Source organism: Cucumis melo, chromosome 9 (assembly GCF_025177605.1).
Source record: "Cucumis melo cultivar AY chromosome 9, USDA_Cmelo_AY_1.0, whole genome shotgun sequence".
Lineage (NCBI taxonomy): Eukaryota > Viridiplantae > Streptophyta > Magnoliopsida > Cucurbitales > Cucurbitaceae > Cucumis > Cucumis melo.
Genome location: NC_066865.1, coordinates 1186315 through 1206134, shown reverse-complemented (window position 1 = coordinate 1206134; position 19820 = coordinate 1186315). Strand labels below are relative to the sequence as shown.

At 29.8% G+C, this 19820-nt stretch overlaps 1 protein-coding gene and 1 long non-coding RNA gene across 2 annotated transcripts; one reads left to right on the top strand and one right to left on the bottom strand.

Moving 5' to 3' along the window:
* Positions 1–13104: 13104 nt before the first annotated feature.
* Positions 13105–16400, top strand: LOC103498608 (protein NETWORKED 4A). Its single transcript, XM_008461268.3, has 3 exons — positions 13105–13282; positions 13936–14072; positions 14620–16400. Exons 2-3 carry the CDS (start codon positions 13982–13984, stop codon positions 16095–16097), a joined length of 1569 nt encoding a protein of 522 aa, XP_008459490.1. The 5' UTR covers positions 13105–13282; positions 13936–13981; the 3' UTR covers positions 16098–16400.
* A 906-nt stretch (positions 16401–17306) lies between these two features.
* Positions 17307–19571, bottom strand: LOC107991674 (uncharacterized). The gene is made up of 3 exons (XR_001763890.2): positions 19476–19571; positions 19294–19375; positions 17307–17736 (listed from the first exon to the last, which is right to left on the bottom strand). It is a non-coding gene; the product is annotated as an uncharacterized LOC107991674 (long non-coding RNA).
* Positions 19572–19820: the final 249 nt, after the last annotated feature.

Below are 19820 nucleotides of genomic sequence, written 5' to 3'. Positions count from 1 at the left end.
TTTGATATCTATTTTTGACGAGTGTTTATTCTTTTTAAGAATAATTTATTTTCTTACTTGGGTCTGTCAGTTTTCTTATTTCATCCAATATTTTCCTTTATTGAGTTGTGACTTGTCTTATTTGAATGAGGATTTTGTTTTCTTTCTCGAATTTAGTTTTAAAAGGAGAATTATGGTGATATTTTAAGATTATTGCTTTTGTTATTTGAGCAAGGCATTTTCTACTTTGTGATCGAATTGTTCATCATTATGTTTTTTCTCTTTGGTCACTATAATCTACTGTCGGAGTTCTTCATCCCTTGAGTGCAACATGTTTAAGATAATCGCAATCTTAAGGGGAGCATACGATTCAGTTATAGAGAAAGAGTTCTCCATCTCAAGGGATAGTACTAAAATTCATCAATGAGGAAGTTCGCCGACTTCAAGAGAGAAGATAACAACGTCTAGAGGAGTTTCACACACTGTCGAAAGTCGAAGTGTAGAACACTAATATTATCGAACTTAGATAAAACCTAAGTACATTTAAGAAGAAGTCTCACATCTAAGAAACGTCTAGGTGATTAGTGAGTTAAAGTTCTACGTGAGTCATGTATTGCAGGTAAATACCTATATTGTATACTATACCTAAATGTAGGTAGATTTCACCAAACTAAGTTACCAACTTTCTTGTCTTTAATTGATCCTAAAAGAAAAGAATAAATATAAATTAAATTAAGATCTATGTAACATATAACAATATGATTACAAAACATCCTTTCTTTCTTAATAAAAAAATCAATTAATTTATTATTAACTTAATTCTATCATTGGAAAAGTTGTGTGAAAACAGAATTACTTAATTGGGACAAACCAATCTTAGATCCAGATTTGCAATATTAGGACTTGTAATTCCTAAATAGTATGAAATTCTAATTATTCCACTTATTCTGTTGTGATCCTTTCTAAAAATAGTAAAATATAAAATTTATTTACAAAAATATAATAAAATTCATTAAATTCTGTATGATTCATTTAAATTTTTTTATTACATTTTTTAGACAGTTTCATTTTTATACTATTCATAATAATTTTTTTTTTCTTTTTTCTATTATTTATTTATTAAAAAATATATATAGTGAAATGGAAAATACAATTATTTTAATAGTACAAGCGTTATGTTAGTTGGCTCGCCTTCTCTAAGTGGCTTTATTGCTTTGCTGTACTTGAAGAAAGGGAACTTAAATCTTTTGCCTAATGCTTAGTGAGTGACATTTTAAGAAAAACTTTTTGGAGTATACAAGTACATGTATAACATCATTTTACAGAGACAACTAAACACCTTAGCACACCGAGAACAATAAACACCACTTTAGCTTCTACTTATTTCTTTCGCCTAGACAATGGACCTTCTCAATGCATAGACTATTGAGATGATTCTCTTTTCACCACCAGCATCTTTACGGACCCTAGCCCAATTCTAGTTGCTTCGGAGTTCAGCTCGAATGCAGACTACTCAATGCATCTAGTCACCTACTCGCCACTCAACACATGGTTAACTTGTAGACAAACTTTCAAACAATCATGCTTTTTATATAAAACATAAACAAAATTACACCATGTATTATACTAAACATAACATGACATTGAGAAAAACTTTAGAAAACTCCTTCTCTTCGAAAGGATCACTCAAAAATACGTTTCCTCATAATTCCTTCTTAACGCCTAACTTAATTACCTAAGTTCTCCTCTTCTCGCCTGATATTCTCTTGGTAGAGTTTTAACACTTCTTAGTTGCCATAAGGTCTATTTATACTAATCCTAAACTGAATTAGTCAACCTAAAACTTATCTTAGTTGCCAGCTTCTTCTTAGTGTCTCACACGTGGTAGTTTATATCCTTCTTAATCCATATTTAAACTAAGCTTAACACATATTTAGCTAACTAATCATTCCGATTTAACACTTCATCGCCTCCTCCTTGCCTAGCTCATCACTTGAAAATTGGTTAAATACTCATTGTCATCTTCCCTTCTCAACTTGCCTAACTCAAGACACAACACTACCCTTCCTTGCATTGCCTAGCCAAAAATCATACTTCTTCAAAACACCTAATCCTTACACTTGAAATTAGTTTTCAACTTCCATCTTTTAGAAATCCCTCTCCACGTACGGCCCCTCTACTTAGAACGTGAGCTTCACAACATCAATTAATCGAAGTCAGTTTTTTAACCAAACTGCCATTAAATCAACTATGGTAGATGTCCAACCATGAAGAAAAATACATAAATCGGATTGTTTGTTTGTATTTTCAACCAACCCGGCACCTATTGAACTCTCCTTTGATTCTGTTCTTTTTAATAGATTGGCTATGTTTTTCCATTTATCGAGTTCATCCCCACAAAATAACTAACTCCAAATTAAACCACTTTCACACCTCTCTTGGAACCACTCATCAAATAAGATAATATGGACATTTTGAACGTGGAAGACACATCAGCAAAATAGTAGAAAAGAAAAAAAGCCAAATAAATATTTTTCGGAATAATATTAAATAAATGCAAAAATTATTTAAAGGTTTTTTCTTTCAAGAAAAGAAAAAAAATAATAATAAATTGGGATCCCATGTTTTAAGAAAATTTCGTTTTGTTTTTGTTTGTTTATGGCCACTTTGCAGGCCCCGACAATATCCCCATTCATTTCCTTTCCTTTGTCTTATTTATTGTTTGTATTAAAGATAAGGATTTTGGATTAAAAGATAAACAAAATCTATTTTTCTAAAAAATTAGTTGACAAAATATCTTTTAATTTAATTGCCACTCTCACCTAACCCCTTTTCTAATATATTTTATTTTATTTTATATTAATTCATTCCAATTTAATACATTTAGATAATGAATATTAAACGTAATTATATGAGTCTTATTTCAATTCAATTATATTTATTTTGAGGTTAAAACGTCTATTTATTTCCATTTTTTATATTAAGTAAAAGATCAAAACGTTTGTTAGTATTTATTCGTTTTAATAATAAAAACGAACTTATTATTAATATTGTCTTAAATTTTAGATTTTGGTTTTTGAAATAAGTATTTATTTCCTCTCACATCCTTATGAATTATGGGTAAACCAAAATAAACTACAATGATATTTGAGTTTAGGGAGAAAGTAAATATAAATTTCAAATTTTAAAAATTAAAACCAAAATCAATACTTAATTAAGTATTTTTTTTTTCTTTCTTAGTTTTTGGAATTTTAGCTTAAACTTAATTTTTAAAAATTAAATACTTATTAACCATGAAAATGAGAAAGGTGTATGAAAAATCAAAGTGATTTCAACTTTTTTTTTAAGAGAATCATTAAGAATTGAAAAAAAAAAACTATTTATAAAATATAGCAAAAAAATTTAAAAGAACTTTAGAGAATTTGATTGATTTTGTTATATTTTGTAAATAGTTTTAATATTTTACTATTTTTTAGAATATTTTTCTAAAGTTGTATAAGAAAAAGAAAAAAGAAAAGAAACCTCATATGGGTTATTTATTTTTGGAAAAAAATAATTTTTAGCAATAATAATAATAAAAATAAAAAGGACTTTAGGGTTAGAGGTTGGGGAATTTTCAAAAACTGGCAAAAACACATTTATACACAAACAAAATAAAAAGTGTATAAACCATTTTGGACTTTAGTGATATTATGCTATTTGTGTAAATATTTCTAATTTTTTATTATATTTGAAAAGACCACGAAACATTATAGATAAAGTAAAATAAGTGAATGAGAATGACATTCTTCCTTATTAATTATAAAATCAACTAATGAGAGAATAATTCCTAATTTGGTGTGATTCTTAAATTGACAACCATCATCTGCCATGAAATCTAGAATCAAGGGAAAAAACGTCAATTAAGAAAGAAGGGAAGATTAAAGATATGGATTGAGAATGAAATGAGCATAGTCAATCTCGTTTAAGCCATGAGATCAAGGTCGAACCTTTAGGGGTAGCCCATTGGTCTAAAGCTCAAAGTACTAAGGTCGTAAGGAAAGAAGCCCAGACAAACCTTGGAGGAGGTATTGAGTGGGACATGCTTGAGTGTCCACACAAATTTTATCCGATGTGTCGAATCGAGGAAAAGCAGGAAAGAGTAATTAGAAGATGGAAGAGAAAGAAGATAAGGGACGAGAAGAGACGGAAGAAAAGCAAGGTAAAAGCTTAAATGATCGACTAAAACTTAGATTGAGAACCTTCAAACTCTTTTTGACCTGCATCGAAGCTTGTATGACCTATCCCACACCGATGTGTGGTTCTCCATTCTTTTGCAGGCGCACTCTCTTTTTTAAAAAATATAAAATATAATCTCCATTCAAATTTAGGTTAAAATTTGACGTCAACAATTTCTGTTATTTTTTTAAATAGTAGAACAAAAAAGAAAACAGATACTATTTAATTTTTTATACTTTTTCATTTTCCATATATAATGATAATAAGTGAATAAATATAATAATTTTTTTAAAAAATAATTTCTGAATATCTGTAAAGCATAAGGTGCCTTCTCATTCGTTCTATTATTGTTCAAACAATATGATAATATAATATATCTTTACAATATTTCAATTAATGAATTTCACCCAAAAAAAACCCATATATATATATATATATGCTTATAAATCAATGTTTGTGATAAAGTGTTGACATTTGCAATGAAAGGATTACACTATATTATATTACAAGAGATATTCATATTTGACTAATACAAGTAATACAACTGCACAATAGAAAATTATGTTACATATTTTATAAGTCAAACTAAAAAAGGATTGATTGAGATAAACAAATTTACAAAGTGTATATTTCATTAATTATTTAAGTCGATCTTCCAAAATATGATCGATTGAGATTAACAATAAAAATGAGCTTACTTCTTCAATAATTAAAAAGCCTTATCATTTTAGACAGTGACAGATCAAAAAATTTTGTGTAGTGGGGACACCATATAATAAATACATTAAAAAATATTAATAGCTTCAAAGATTAATTAATTTAATACGTGTTATAATTGTTCTTTACGAGTTTTCATGCTTTAAAATTGATCCATGATAAGTTTATTATCTAACTTATCTAGGATTGACCTAGGTAAGAGCATTTCAACAATCTTAACACATCTGTAACACCTTCTTCAGTAGGATTGACCTAAGTCTAGTTGGATTATGTCATATTCTTACTAACGACGCTTACATTATATTAGATAAACTTTGGTCAAAGCATAAAAAAATCGATATTATTTTATCTATAAACATATAGCTCAACTAATAACCATTTCTAAATATAGATTTGCATCCAATATTCTATAAAAAAGTGATATAAGCACACGATTCAATAAAAAAGAAAAAATCAATTTTACAATAAGTTATATATTTCAACATTAAACCAAAAATTTGAACCTCAAATCTTAGATTAATCATAAACATAATTAAGAAAACATGAAATATCTCTGTGATTATTAATAATTTATCACACGAGCATGATCAAGTTATCAAGTGGATAAATGATCTCATGCATAAATTCGACATTAAGCACTATTATTGTTTAACTTAAACTTACCTTAATTTCTATGTTTGTAATTAAAATTATAAAAACTTCTATAAAAAATCCATAAATAGAATCTAATGAATAATAATAATAATAATTTTTTTGTTATGTTGACATGGATGAACATTATATATAAGTTAGATAATCTCTATAAATACATATTAAAAACTATGGTTTTTTAAACATTAGGTACCTATAAATGTTTGTATAAATTAATTTATAGTTTTGATGTCAAAAGAAAGTACAAAACACACACGCATTGATGTAAGCAAATGTAATACGTAAATGTTAAGCCATAGTTATTGTAAATTGAATGTCACAAACCAAATTTTAATTAAACAAAACATAAGAAATGAAAAAAAAAAAAATTAATTTCAAGGCTCGTTTGACTTGGATTTTTTATTTTTAAAATCGATTAATTTTTTTTCAAATACTTTATACGTGTTTTTATTTATAACATCAAATTACTATGAAGATCAACTATATTGCTTCATAAACTAATAATTTAAAATCTCGAATGTAAAAACTTGTCGTCTGGATCTGGAGTATGGTTGTTGCTAGAGTTGGTAGTTGAAGTTGGCTAACAAAAGATAGATGTTTTTCGTGATAGACCCAAGTATTTTCGTAATCTTATAATTAAACTACAAAAATTTCAATGACAATGGATAAAGTAATAAAAATTTGTTAATTATATGATAAACTATGATCAAATAATGTAGTGGAAAGGTATTATAAAGTGAGGAGAAGAGAAAAAGAGGGTAGTGGATATGTGTGGATTGGGCAAAGATATAAAGGAGGAAGGAGGGTCAATAATTGGAGTATTATTATTATAATGCAATTAAGTAGCTTTGCCTTTGTTTTCCCCAATAGCTACTCATGACTTGAGCTTTTAAAGTCATATATACCAATAGTGAACTAAGCCCTTTTGCTACCTCAAAGGAAAACCATACTTTGTCCTAACTTTTAGTAGATTCTTTCCCCCTTTTGCCATTTACTTATTTTTTTTTTCTTTCTTTCTATTTATTAAGATATCATATATAAATGTCATCTACATACCTAGGTATGTGTATATATCTGCCTTTTATCTTTAATGTATATTCAGAAGAGGTTCATATTTGAAATTTTTTAATGATCGATACTGCAAGAGTTTGTTATAATTATTGATTAATTTGTAGGTTTCTAAATGTACCATCGTTTGAAAAAAGATATACTGTGATAATTGATAACAAAAGTATTCATGATCGATCAAATGATTTTTAATCTATAAGAGTCTTGATTTCTCTCATAGACCAAGAAATTAAATATAGAGAGAGCTTAATTATCCTTAAAGATGAATATTCCACACGCTTAAATTAGATATACTAATTTAGTTGTGAGTTATTATAACTTTGTTTTAAAAGTTAACATTAGCTGGCTAAAAGTTGCGCGCTTTATATCTAAAAAGTAAATAAAATTCAGAACAACACATGCAACATATGATTGTATAGTGTGTCCAACTCTAGCAAACATGGAAAGTGATCCTAAACGCTACGACGCACACAAAGTGTGGCTATGGAACTTCCCTAGGTTGTATTTATTCCTAGGCTTGGTTTGGCTACCTAGGGATTCATTTTGTCACGACCTCTTTGTTTAAAGTCTACTTAGCTCCAATATCATTTCCTTCAAATCTATACATAGAGTTGTTTGCGATTATAGCTTAACTCTATCCAATCGCTATTTTTCATGAACCTCTCTAAAGCTTGTTCTCGTGTCTCTAATTTTTGTGCCTTTTCTATTACTAGCTAGGCCTATCTAGCTACTTCAAATTAAAGTTTACATTATTGTCAGAAAAAAAAAAAAAAGAAGTTGCTGAGTAAAGGTATACATCATACGAGATATACTTTGAGAAGGACGAGATGAACGAGTGGCTAAGATGTTAATTTTAGCTCATAGTGGGAACCGTAATCGAACGACCTTTATTATGGTTCCACTTAAAAAGGAAGAAAAGTACTAATCGAGATAAAGAAGAAAGTAGAACAAATAATTTTGATATATATATAGAAGTTTTTTAAATGAAAATGAAAAATTTATATCATTTAATTTAGATGTTGCATTAAAAATTTAGTTAAAAGAAATATAAACTCAGCCCACATATAGTATATATATACATCACATATATATCAATCCAAACCAACAACACAGAAAAAAAACTGTTTGGGTTGGATTAAAAGAGAAGATGGTCTCATATTGGCCAACAAAAAAAGTTTTAGAATTTACATTTTCTATTTTTTAAAATTTGAAGAATACACATATGTTTGATTTTTATGAAAGAGATGAATTATGTAACATTTTAAATTATTTTAAACAAGTATATGTTGTCATTTTAAATTAAAAAATAAATTTTAGAAAGAAAATATATTCTTAAACATTTGAAGATATCAACTAAAAGTTACCTTTTGAAATCTTAGTGATATATTCTTAAAATTTAAAGAACAAAAAAAAAAAAAAAACGCACTTATTATTTAAAGTAAAAGATCAAAAAGGTAATTTTTTCAAAAACATTTATTATTTAAAAGAATAGTTACAAATATAAGAATTAATGCAAAATATTATATAAAATTTAGATTTAGCTCTAAAAGTATATTCGTGATAAAGTTTAATCATCGATAAGTTTTATTCTATTTATCGTTGACAAATATTATTAATTGAAATGAGAAAAGAGGAAATAATTAGGATCATATTTATAGAAAAGAAATAGAGGGAAGAGAGCTGGCAAGACCACGTTTGGCTGTCTCCATGAGTGGGCAGCATTCCACACATGGCCCTTTGCTTAACCATCTCTTCCCCCACTTTTTCTTGTAACCTTCAAAAGAAAGAAAGAAAAAGAAAGACAACAAAAGTTTGATCATTTGCTAAATACAGCAAAATTTCAAACCTCTTCGTCATAATAAACTTCTATTAGTGATATCGATAGATATGGATAGAAGTCCGTTAATATTTATCAAATGATAGAATTTGAAAATTCGCTATATTTTGTAAATATTTTCTAATAATTAAAACTTTCTTTTTATGTGAAAGTTTTGCCGATCCTTGCTATTTGATATTATTCTTCTTTTTTTTTCTTTCCTTTCACTCAAACTTCTTTTTTCTTTCTTTCCTTGTAATGCATGTATCTTTCTCTATGTGGGTTCCTATTCAATTCTCTACATCAAACCTCTACTCTCTTTTTAGAAAATATGTTAAAAGGTAGAGTAATTCTAATCATATTTGGTCATGGAGTAGGGAGTGTAGTGATAAAGTTTTCACTTTTAATATAAATGGATTTCCTCTTTCTAACGATAAACTTTTCTTTTATCAACGTAACAAAATTATTGAAGAGACGTTTGATATCGGAGTTGGATTACTTGTGTTCTGCTTCCAAGTTAATATGTTCGATTCTGTTGGTTTGAAAGTAAATTTTAGTGCAATTTCAGTACAAAATTTCTAACCGTTTGTTTTGTGCTTTTCGAGATTTATGCAACCTAGCTCTAGTTGGTTAAACCAATAAATATAGGCTATAAAAATAGACGAGGAAGATGATGAACCAAATTTTGGAAAACAATCCACACTTTACTTGATGTATAGTTATTATATTATTGTGAGCCAAACAATGTGCACTCTAGAAAATGGTGGTGTTTTGTGGTTTTGGTGATTAAGTGGAAAGAGAAATTGAGTTCTTGATTAAAAGTTGAAGATTATTTAACCCATTTTTGAACCATTTAGGGGGGGAGACATAAGATGGTGTAAGAAAGCTTTGAAGGAGTGAATTTTATTTGTTTGTGTATGGCTAATTATTATTTTTTAGCTATAAAAACAATAAAATTATAAACTTTTGTAAAAGTCAAATGCAAGTGAAGGGGTGTAGGTGTTAGGACTAAATGGAAAGTCATTATGGAGTGGATTCCCATTCTTTGGACAAATTAGGAAAGACACACCAAGATGAATAATGTAGGAAAGTTTTGAAAGAGTGAAATGCAAATGAAGAGATAGAGATGTCGGGACCAAATTATATAGATCTTTGCATCGTGGTCGATGAATTCAACTATCTTGAAAGTAAAAATGGAGCGATCTCAAAATTAAATCGTAAGAAAATCGTTGTTTCTTGAAAAACAGAACAACAGGACTTGACGAGGAAGAATTAAATTTATATATTTTGTCAAAATATCGATTTTTTGATATAGAAAGAGATAAAATATCCTTTTCATACTTGAACTTGGCCCGCCCCAACTTGACGGATGGCAACACTCGTGGGAAAAGTTTCAATCTCCTTTGTAACCGTATAATTTTAAAACTGACATTCGAGGCTTTGTATATAAACAACTTTAGCAATATAAAATCTTTTAGAGTAAGTTTGTATTGATTTCTAAAGTGTTTAATTTTTAAAATAATTTATTTTAAGATAAATTGAGGTGTTTGACATTGATTTAAAATAATTTTTAGAAAAATGATATTATGAAATAAATCTTTTTAGGGAAAGCACATTCAACCAAATTTTATAACAAATGTTTATTTGGTGTTTAACGAGAAATCCCTCCTAAATATCTATTTTTTCTTCTTCTATTTTTTTTATTCCTTTTGCTATCTATTTTTCACTCCGTCGTTCTTTTTGGTTTTTTTAAAAATATTTTGAATATTTTCTAATGTGTGTTCGTATACATACAAATATAGGGATTTGCTAAAGTTGTTTATATACAAAGCCTCGAATGTCAGTTTTAAAATTATACGGTTACAGAGGAGATTGAAACATTTGTGAAAGAAATCATAAGAATGTCAATGAAGAACATGATCGTTCGGTCCGTGAAACGAAGATGAATGAAGAACGTGATTGAATTGCAAATCTTCTTGTCTAGTTGATATTATATATTCTAGGAAAAATTATTTTATCTTATTTATATTTTCTTGTTGGAAATCAATTATTTTTCTTTATGATTATGTATTTACATTTTAAGATATTTGTGTTTCTAAAATTGAATTGTCCAAAAACATTAATACAAAAAAATGAAATTAATGTTTATTTTCAAGTAACTAAAAAATTAATAATTTCAAGATAACGTACAATTAATTTTAAAATATATTTATGAAAAAAAGGTTCAAAATGTGTGTATTTCTTTAAGAAATTAATTCATAATATTTATTAGTCTTTTATGGTAATTTGATCTAAGCAGAAACATTGTTAGTATAAGACAAATCAAATACAATTTTTCATATTAACGTTTATAAAAAAGTCAAACCAAACATGTAAGTGTTTAGACGTTAAACTCATTTTATGAAAAAGTTTTTTTTAAAAATGTATTCTTAAATAAACATTTTTTTTCAATAGACAATCCAAACAGACTCTAGTATGGATAGGGTGATTCATGCCATTAAATGCATGTTTTTAACTCTCGTAGTTTGTAAACTTTTATTATGACCTCATTAGGTGATAATTATGCTTAGACTCGAAACTCACTTTATATTTTTACCAATCGTATCTATTGGATGGATTAGTGTGGGACAAACATGTTATTTTTTTCCCACAAAAAATATTTGTTATATAATTCAAAACACCAAATCACTCCCAACCATGGTTATAAAATTTTGTAGTTTTTAGTCTTGATAGAGGTAGCATATAGCTAGTAGAGGCTCGTCTTAATTGACATATGTATATTCTTGAAGACAAAGGATTTCATACTCAAATCACCTCATCCCCAAATTGTACCAAAAAAAAAAAAAAAAGTAGCATATAGTGGCCTATAGAAAACCAAATAAACTTAGTCTTCTATATTACTTTTTTTTTTTTTTGTATATAGTTCCAACATAAACTATATTAAAATATATTGAACGAAAATTTTGTGAAACAATATTATTTTATTATCTCAAGCATTTCTTTTACATTGATTACTTTGGAACGTAGAAGTTCCTTTATATATCAATAGGTTTGGGCCCTTAGAGCACCTAAGTTTTAGAACGAGTGAAGAGATACGCAATTTTGGATATATTTACACACCTATCTCATAAAATATTCATTAATATTGGATCCACCAAAGGCATAGATATTATCCATTTTCTTTTTTGTAAAACTAAAGATTACGAAAAGATATATTTGTAAAGTTGAGGAAATTTTAATATTGAAAATACTTTTAGCGCAGAGAACAAAGTCGACGGTCCATTTTTACAAAAAAAAAAAAAAAAAAAGGAAAAAGAAAAAGAAAAAGAAAAAACAAAGAAGAAGAAGAAGAAACGGTCCAATCCAAATCGTAGAGTGGGCCCAGTTCTCCAAAAAATAGGTAAAATAATTGAGGATTAATGGCCCATATATCCCTCTTTTTTCAAAACTACCCCATTTCCCGCCCACCTTCACTATTTCTCTCATTTTCAAATTTAAATAAAACAAGAAACAATTATCGTAAATTATTGATTTCTTTAAATAAGTAAATTATTTATCTCTTAAAATTTTACTCTATGATTTGTCATTATGCTTTTGTACTAAAAATAAAGTATGCTTGGTCAAATTTGTAATTACTTTTAATTATGTTGAAAAAAAAGTATATTTATCTAAGATTGAATGATTAATTAGTTTTAAACGTCCATTTATTGGACTCATCGTAATAATAAAAATCCACTAGAAATTATATCAAAATAATTGAGTTAATCTCACTTTTAACTTTAAAAATAATAATCTAATGTTTGAAAAAAAACTAATTTGTATTAGTTTAATAACACTTTGACTAAAAATAGTATTAGTCTAATCTTTAAAAGACTAATTTGTAATAATTGGATCTTTTGTATAGTAAAATTTGTAATTATCTTTAAACTTTAGTATCCAAAAATTTGGTAATGTATTCAAAATTAAATATTTCTCATTTTAACGATAAGTATAATGAAAATTTTAAAACTCTAACTTCAAAGTTAATAGTAAGCATAAAGTAGATTGTTAGTTGCAGTTATATCTTCAAACTTACTTTAAATCGTAAGAATTGAGCTCTCAAACTTATACAAATATTAAAACGGTAGAAATTGTAACAGTTATTTAAGTTTAAAGGTTTAAGTTTTATAATTAAAAATTTGATGGTGTAATTGCAACCACCACAATACTTTAAGAGTAGTTTGTGTAATTTGTTGAATTTGTAATTTGACGTAGGGGTGAGCATGATAGAGCAAAAAACCGAGTCAACCAACCAAAAACGACTTAACATAAGACAATCGATCGAAAATAAAGAGAGGTTTTGTCGGTGTCAGTTGGAGAAAGATCTAAACCGACAATACTTTTAAAGAAAAGTTAAAGTCTTAAACCGATATGAAACGATCTATACCGATCAGCCAACGATCATTCATAGTTGGTGTTGGTTTGACTTTGATGAAGAAGACCGACCCCAACCGACCGATGTTCAGACTAATTTAACAAATAGTAGATATAGAGGGGGAATATGGAGAGAGGGAAAAGGGCGGCAAGATAAGAAGAAGGCAGAATTTGAAAAATGGAATCTTAGTAGTTATCGTTATTTCTATCATTTTGATTATTAAAAGTGTCATTTAGTCTCTGTCTTTACTGTTCTTACTCTTTCAAAAACTTTTCTCGTTGTCCTCTCTACGTTTCTTCCCTCTCAATCTGCCCCCACTCTCTTCCTATCAATCACTCGCCCTTTTCAACTTTTCTCTCTTCCAATTCATCTCCAGATCTCTCTCTGAACCTCCTCCATCCACTTCCAACTACATCAGGGTACTCCATCTTCTGCTTTCCCTTTCTCCATTTTGTTCTAAGGATTTTTTTCGTTTTATGTGTTGTTTTGGTTTTGAGCTGTGTAGATTTCTTTCGGTTTGGATATTTCCTTGATGAAATTCATTTCAGGTTGTGGTTTTGTTGATGTGCTCTATTTTTTGTAAGGATTGGTTCGCCTTCTGTGTTGTTTTTGGAGTAAATGCTTCTGTAACTGTTTTAAGCTGCGAAAATTTCTTTTGATTTGGATCTTCTTGATGAAATTCATTTCGGATGTGTGATCCTGTTGATGGTTCTACATATTTGATTCTACTGTCTTATCTACTGTATAATTTGTTCCGAGGATTGATTTGCCTTGTGCGTTGTTTTCGAGTAGATGCTTCGATGATTGTTTTAAGCTCTGGAGATTCCTTTTAGTTTTGTTCTTCTTCATGAAATTCATTTCAGACGTGTGGTTTTGTTGATGTGCTTTCTTTTTTATACTTTGCTTCAAGGATTGGTTTGCCTCGTGTGTTGGTTTGGACTAAATGCTTCGGTGAATACTTTAAGCTGCGAAGTTTTCTTTTAGTTTAGATATTCTTGTTGAAACTCATTTCAGATGTGTGGTAGTACCTCTGAATTTCTAGCTGTATTGATTGACTTGACTATATATCTAGAAAGAAATCGTTGGAGCAGATTTTTGGATCGGTGCTCGTGTTCGTAATGGAAAGTCCGGAATTGAAGAAGCTGAAACCATTTTGGGATGAGGCTGGCATTCAGAACAGATCTAAATGGCTTTCAAATAGTCTTGAAGGTCAGTAATTTTTATGATCGAGTTTACTGATTCCTTGTTCAACCCTAACGTAATAAGTAATAAGTTGGGTCATGCATAACTTCCCAAAATTATGAAATTTGAGAAATTGGATGGGATGATTCATTCTCAGTCTCTAAATGATTAATGACACGCCTAAAAATCAAATGAATTCTAACGTTCTTTTTTTGTCAAAGTGCACTACTGTATATTTATACATTTTCGACCATGAATTATAAAAGATCATATTTGTTGTGTTATAAAACGGACACATAAAGAATAAATAAAATATAAAATAGAGGACGATGAAACATATAGATTTACATGATTCATTGTGTTAGCTACTATTATATTTATTGTGTTAAAAGGAAGCACTATATACATTTTCAGTACATTCTTAACATTTCCTAATTCTCATTTTTATCACACTTGATACTTTTTTGATAAGCAGAGCTAAATTTTTATGTGTTTTCGGATGGGTCATTAATCATTTAGGCTTGAAGACGTAAAAGTCTCTATGAAATTAATCAGAAAGCCTTTTCTCATACAGATATGAATCGGAGTGTTGAGCAGATGCTGAAGACGATCAAAGAAAATAGCGATAGTTTCCCCAAGAGTGCTGATATGGATTCACAAGTTGAGGAGTTCTCCCGGTTGTATCAATCATTGGTTGAAAATGTATTATCGCCGGAGCTACAATTGCAGGTGCCTGTTTATTCTGATTGTGGATCTCCTCAAGGCACACCGGAGTTGAGTTCCGACCAAAAACAGGGTTTCAATTTGTCGAGCAATAGAGGTTTGGATATCTCTTTTGATTCAGGTGGTGGCAGCTCCAGTCTTTCTCTGAAGGATGGAACTGAATCTTCTTCTTCTTCTTCTTCATCGGACTCTGAATCGGAATCTTTCAACTCATCTGTCGACAATAACTATGTGGTTTCACGTGCTGAAAGAGATGGCCAAGGTCTGAAGAAAAAACTTCTTGCAATTGAATCTGAGCTTCCAAACATTAAAGGGGGATTTTGGGTTGGTGAGGAAGTTAAGGTAAATTATGATGAATTACATGACAAAATCGCTAAGATGGAGGAAGAACTTAAAGTTTCAAATGCAAAGCTTCAATCATCTGAAAATGAGGTAACAAGATTAAAGAGTGAGGTTGAGAAGAATGAAACAGCAATTTTACTATCGGAAGGATTGCAAGCCCAGCTTGAATCAGCTGAAAAAGACAAGCAAGTAATGGAAGCTGAACTTCAAGTGAAAAAGAAGCAAATTGAGCAATTGGAAACTCGGATTTTACTATCTGATTCAAAGATTGAGAGATTGATTAAAGAGTTAGAAATCAGCAAAGAAATGCTCAACAGTTCAAATGACAAGATCACAAGGCTTACACATGAACTGGAGATCACAAAATCTGACCACCACAAACAAATCAAGGAATTAGAAACTGCTTTTCAAGTTTCACAAGAACGATTTCATGCTGAGAAAGAACAGTTGGAGACTGACATTCTCAGACAAGTTGAAGCTGAGAAAGCTGAAACGAAAGCTCTCCACTACTCTCAATTGTCAATGTATCAAGGAGAGATTAGTCAGTTGAAGGAAGAACTTTCCGTAAGAAGCGAAAATTTAGCGGATTTGAATAGGAACCACGACGAACTAAAACTAAAGTATGATATGGTAATGGCTGAGAAAGATGAGGCAAGCGCCGTGGTTCTTTCACTTTTAGCTGATAAAGAATCCAGAGAATCTCATGTCCATGAATTGGAGGGTCAGTTGAAACATTTACAAGTAGAGAAGACGAGGTTGATTGAAGGATCTGAAAGGCAGAACAAAGAAATTGATGATTTGAAATTGAGACTCGCAGAATTGGAAGAAGAAGTGAAAATGCAAAAGAGTATGATAGAGGATGGGGCTGAAGGGAAAAGAGAAGCCATAAGGCAGCTCTGTTTCTCTTTGGAGCACTACAGGAATGGCTATCAAGAGCTTCGTGAAGCATTCATTGCGCACAAACCGCGTCCGGTACTCTCTACATAGCCCTTTTGCTTGTTATAATCTCCTTGTCTGTTTTTGCTTGTTATACTTTTATGAGTATTATAACGACATTGTTTGGGAGTGATTTTTAAAATCATTAAAAATCACTTTTTTCCTTGCGTTTATAATTGTTAGGGTAATATTTTACTATGTATTTATCGTAGTTATTTCCTTTGTTTTTACCCGTATGTTGTTTTTTTTTTAACCTTTTCATTGGTTACACATGATGAAGAAAATGTGTCATGTACTTGGATAGTTTTGTTTATGGATGCCGTATCGGCATGGATTGCTTCCTAAACTATTAAACTTGAGGTCATTGGATCAAGCTAACCACCGAACCAAACTGACTAAACCATCGGTCAAGTGGTTCAAATCATATTGGTCTTGAGTTCATAATGGTTTGGTTCTGTTCGGTTCGATCTACTATATTTCTCTCTATATATGGTTGTTCAGGGAAATACAAAGTTTTATTTTACATGGTAGAATTGTCCACCTTCATTTTGTAGTCCAATAACCACCGATTGTTTCAACGTTTCAAGGTGCAATATTATTATTTGCCATCAGGCGAACATAAAACCACTAAACCCAAGTTGAATCATCGGTTAAGTGTTCATAACGATTTGATTCGATTTTCTATATTTCTCAATATAACATAACATGGTTATTGTTTCATTTTAGTTTGACACTCAAACCAAACTGACCCTAAGAAGTGTTACTTGCAAATAGTATTGTATCATAGAGGACTTGAAATAAAACCAAAACAAAGCTCATTACTGAACAATATTCTTTGATACTGTACAGATTCACCAAGGAACTTATACTAGTTAGACTAATGGCTAACTACATACTTAACAACTTTAATTGGAGTTAACAATAGCCCATACTAGCTGGTCAATTTTTCTTCTTGAAGAGAGATGACTTATTCTTTTTCTATTCTTTATTTCAAATCAGGTTTCTGGTCAATTTTGAAAAAAAAAAGAAAAGAAGAAAAATCCCTAAAATCTCTACACCTACAAAATGAAAACAATGTAATTTTATAAGCTTATATTCTAAAATTCTTATGTTGGTCCTGGAGGTCCTTATGTTGGATCGAATTTTCACCGAGTTCTAGTTTACATTTTTGCATTGTTTTGGTTCGTATCTATCCCAGCAAAGATAGCACCGAGATTGCTATTAAAAAAATCGGACAAAAGAAAAGTGTTGTTTGTGAAATATGAAAACTTTTTTGGGCTATTTTATATATGATCTTGAAATCTAGACATAGTGAAAATACACCTGACTTTCACGTGACGACAACGATAAATTTGTAATTTTGAGAAAGAGAGATATAATTTAGTTTATTTCACATTTATTTATATCTTGCACAAATTTCCAAGTGTATTTAGTTTGATTTTAAGTATAATTATTGTAAATAGTAAAATTGTAGAAAACATTAACAAAATATACAAAACTTCGGTTGTTACAATTCGAGTTGTATCTCGCCTGGTCAATGGTATCTTGCTTGGTCAGAACGCCTAGTGATCACCTTGTGTAGCTTGGTCAAAATGCCTAGTAATCAGTTCGCGATCTGGTCAGCTCGCCTAGTCAAAACACCTGATTGTCACCTCGCCTATAGATCATCTCGTCAGACTGATCAAGATGCCTTGTGGACAAAACGTCTAGTGGTCAAAACGCGTACTTCAAAGCAGAAATAGGTTAAGGAATGGTTGAGTCGCGAATCTCGCTTTCTTTAAGATGTTTTGCGACTCTACTCCTTTATGCAAAACAATTTATCTAGCCTATCGTCCCAAGGATAAAATAGCTCATTCTTCGATTAGTTTTGCACTGGAACTAATCGGAATTCACGAAACTCAAGTAGATACTCTAATGCTCTGAAAAGAATTTTGGGAGAGAACAAAATCGTTGTACCCAGATTTGAAATAAATATCATTTATTTTGAAACGGTTTCGATTGTGGAAAAAAATAATTAAGAAAAACGTTTAGCAAAAATATATTATCATTTTATTCCTCCCCTTCCCTCCACACGCGACGGGCGGCGGCGGCTCGTGCGTGAAGATATTGGTGAATCTACATTTACCTATCTCCTCACCTCTTCCAGAACTTGGGTGCCCTTAGAGGTCAAACCCATGAGTGAATGTACGTTTTTACAAAAGAGAGTTTCATATTGCTTGAAATACGAGTTTTGAATAAAATAATAATAAATATTTTCTTACTCAAATATTCATTTAACAACTTCATATTCTATTAACGATGACATTTATAGAAATTTATATTTTGGTTGTATCCAGATATTGAGTCTATGATCCTCTCTATTGAAACTCGATAACGAGTATTTAGGGTTTAGGGTTTAGCCTTTTGAAGTTTTTGCTTTAAAAAATAAAAAAGAAAAGGTAGCTAGGAATTTGTCCTATAACTTTTTTGTAGACCATATATTCCTTGATAAATTGAGGTATGTTTTATGTCCTAAGACTTTGGGTAAAATGTTATTTTAATAACTTCAATTGGTTATTTTCTCACCATTCCTTTTTCAAAATGTTGTTTTCTCACCATTGCATTATTAAATATAAGACCTTATCCTATGCTCCAAATCTTATGAAAAGGGAAACATTAATCTAATTATTTTAAAAACAAACCCATCCCAACATGTTCTTACTAAATTCTCTTTTTCCCTTCTAATTTTAGGGCAAAGCTAACATTTTGAAACCTAATTTCCTCAAAAGAAAAAATCCACTTTTATGTTAGGATTGAAACAAAATGTCACTCCAACTAAAACGTAAATGCTTACATTTTAGTTTGAATGAGTTTAGTTATCATTCAAACTAGCCTATTTTATTTAATTGGATATTATAATATGATATAAGATATGTTCATACATACGTTGCATATATTTCATCTTTTTTTCAACGAGAAAACCAAATCATTTGATGAAGATGAGAGATATTTTAGTAATTAAACAAATTATAAAATATGAGTTTAAGATTCAATCTTAATTCCTCCACGCGATTCCATCTCTAACATTTTCTAATATATCCAAGAGCTTCCTCAATAACATGAAAAGAAGATCAATTAGCTTCCCTTCATGTTATTAGGGAAGATCTTAGAGAAGAAGAAGTAAGAAGAAGAAAACATGTTTTGACTATCTTCTCTCGTTGGTTTTGTTTTTAGAGTACTATCCAAGAGAATGGAGAGACACTTCTACCTTAATACTTCAACGAGAGGTTCCATCTCCAACATTTTCTAATATTTTCGGGAGCTTCCACGATAACATGAAAAAAAGATAACTGATATCGATTAGCTTCACTTCATGTTATTATGACATATATGCAGCTCTTTCAGAAAAAGAAGAAAAAAAAAATAAAATAGAAAATGTGTCTTCACTACCTTCTCTTGTTGGTTTGTCACTAGACCATGTGGGGATTAAGAGGATGAGAAGGAATGGTATATGAAAGCCCTTTTGTTTGCTTCAAGGTGATATCTAAAATGAGATAATGTGGAAATAAAGAATTCCTATGTCTTTTATACATTGCCTAGAAGGGTATTTTAGACTCTTAAAAGTTTATTTTTTTTTTTTCTTTTTTCTTTTTTCTTTTTTTTTTCTTTTCTAAAAGTACAATTTGAGGTAGGTTGATTTTACCCGCAAATTGCTTAGTCAATTGATATAAATTGATGTCAGTTGAACTAAACGACTTAAGGGGAAAGTACTTTTTTTTTTTTCTTTTGAGTTAA

Excerpts from the sequence above, each read along its gene's own strand:
- LOC103498608 (XM_008461268.3), top strand. The coding sequence starts at position 13,982 with ATGGAAAGTCCGGAATTGAAGAAGCTGAAACCATTTTGGGATGAGGCT. Across the intron at positions 14,073-14,619 it reads GCTTTCAAATAGTCTTGAAG|ATATGAATCGGAGTGTTGAG; the intron begins GTCAGTAATTTT and ends TTTCTCATACAG.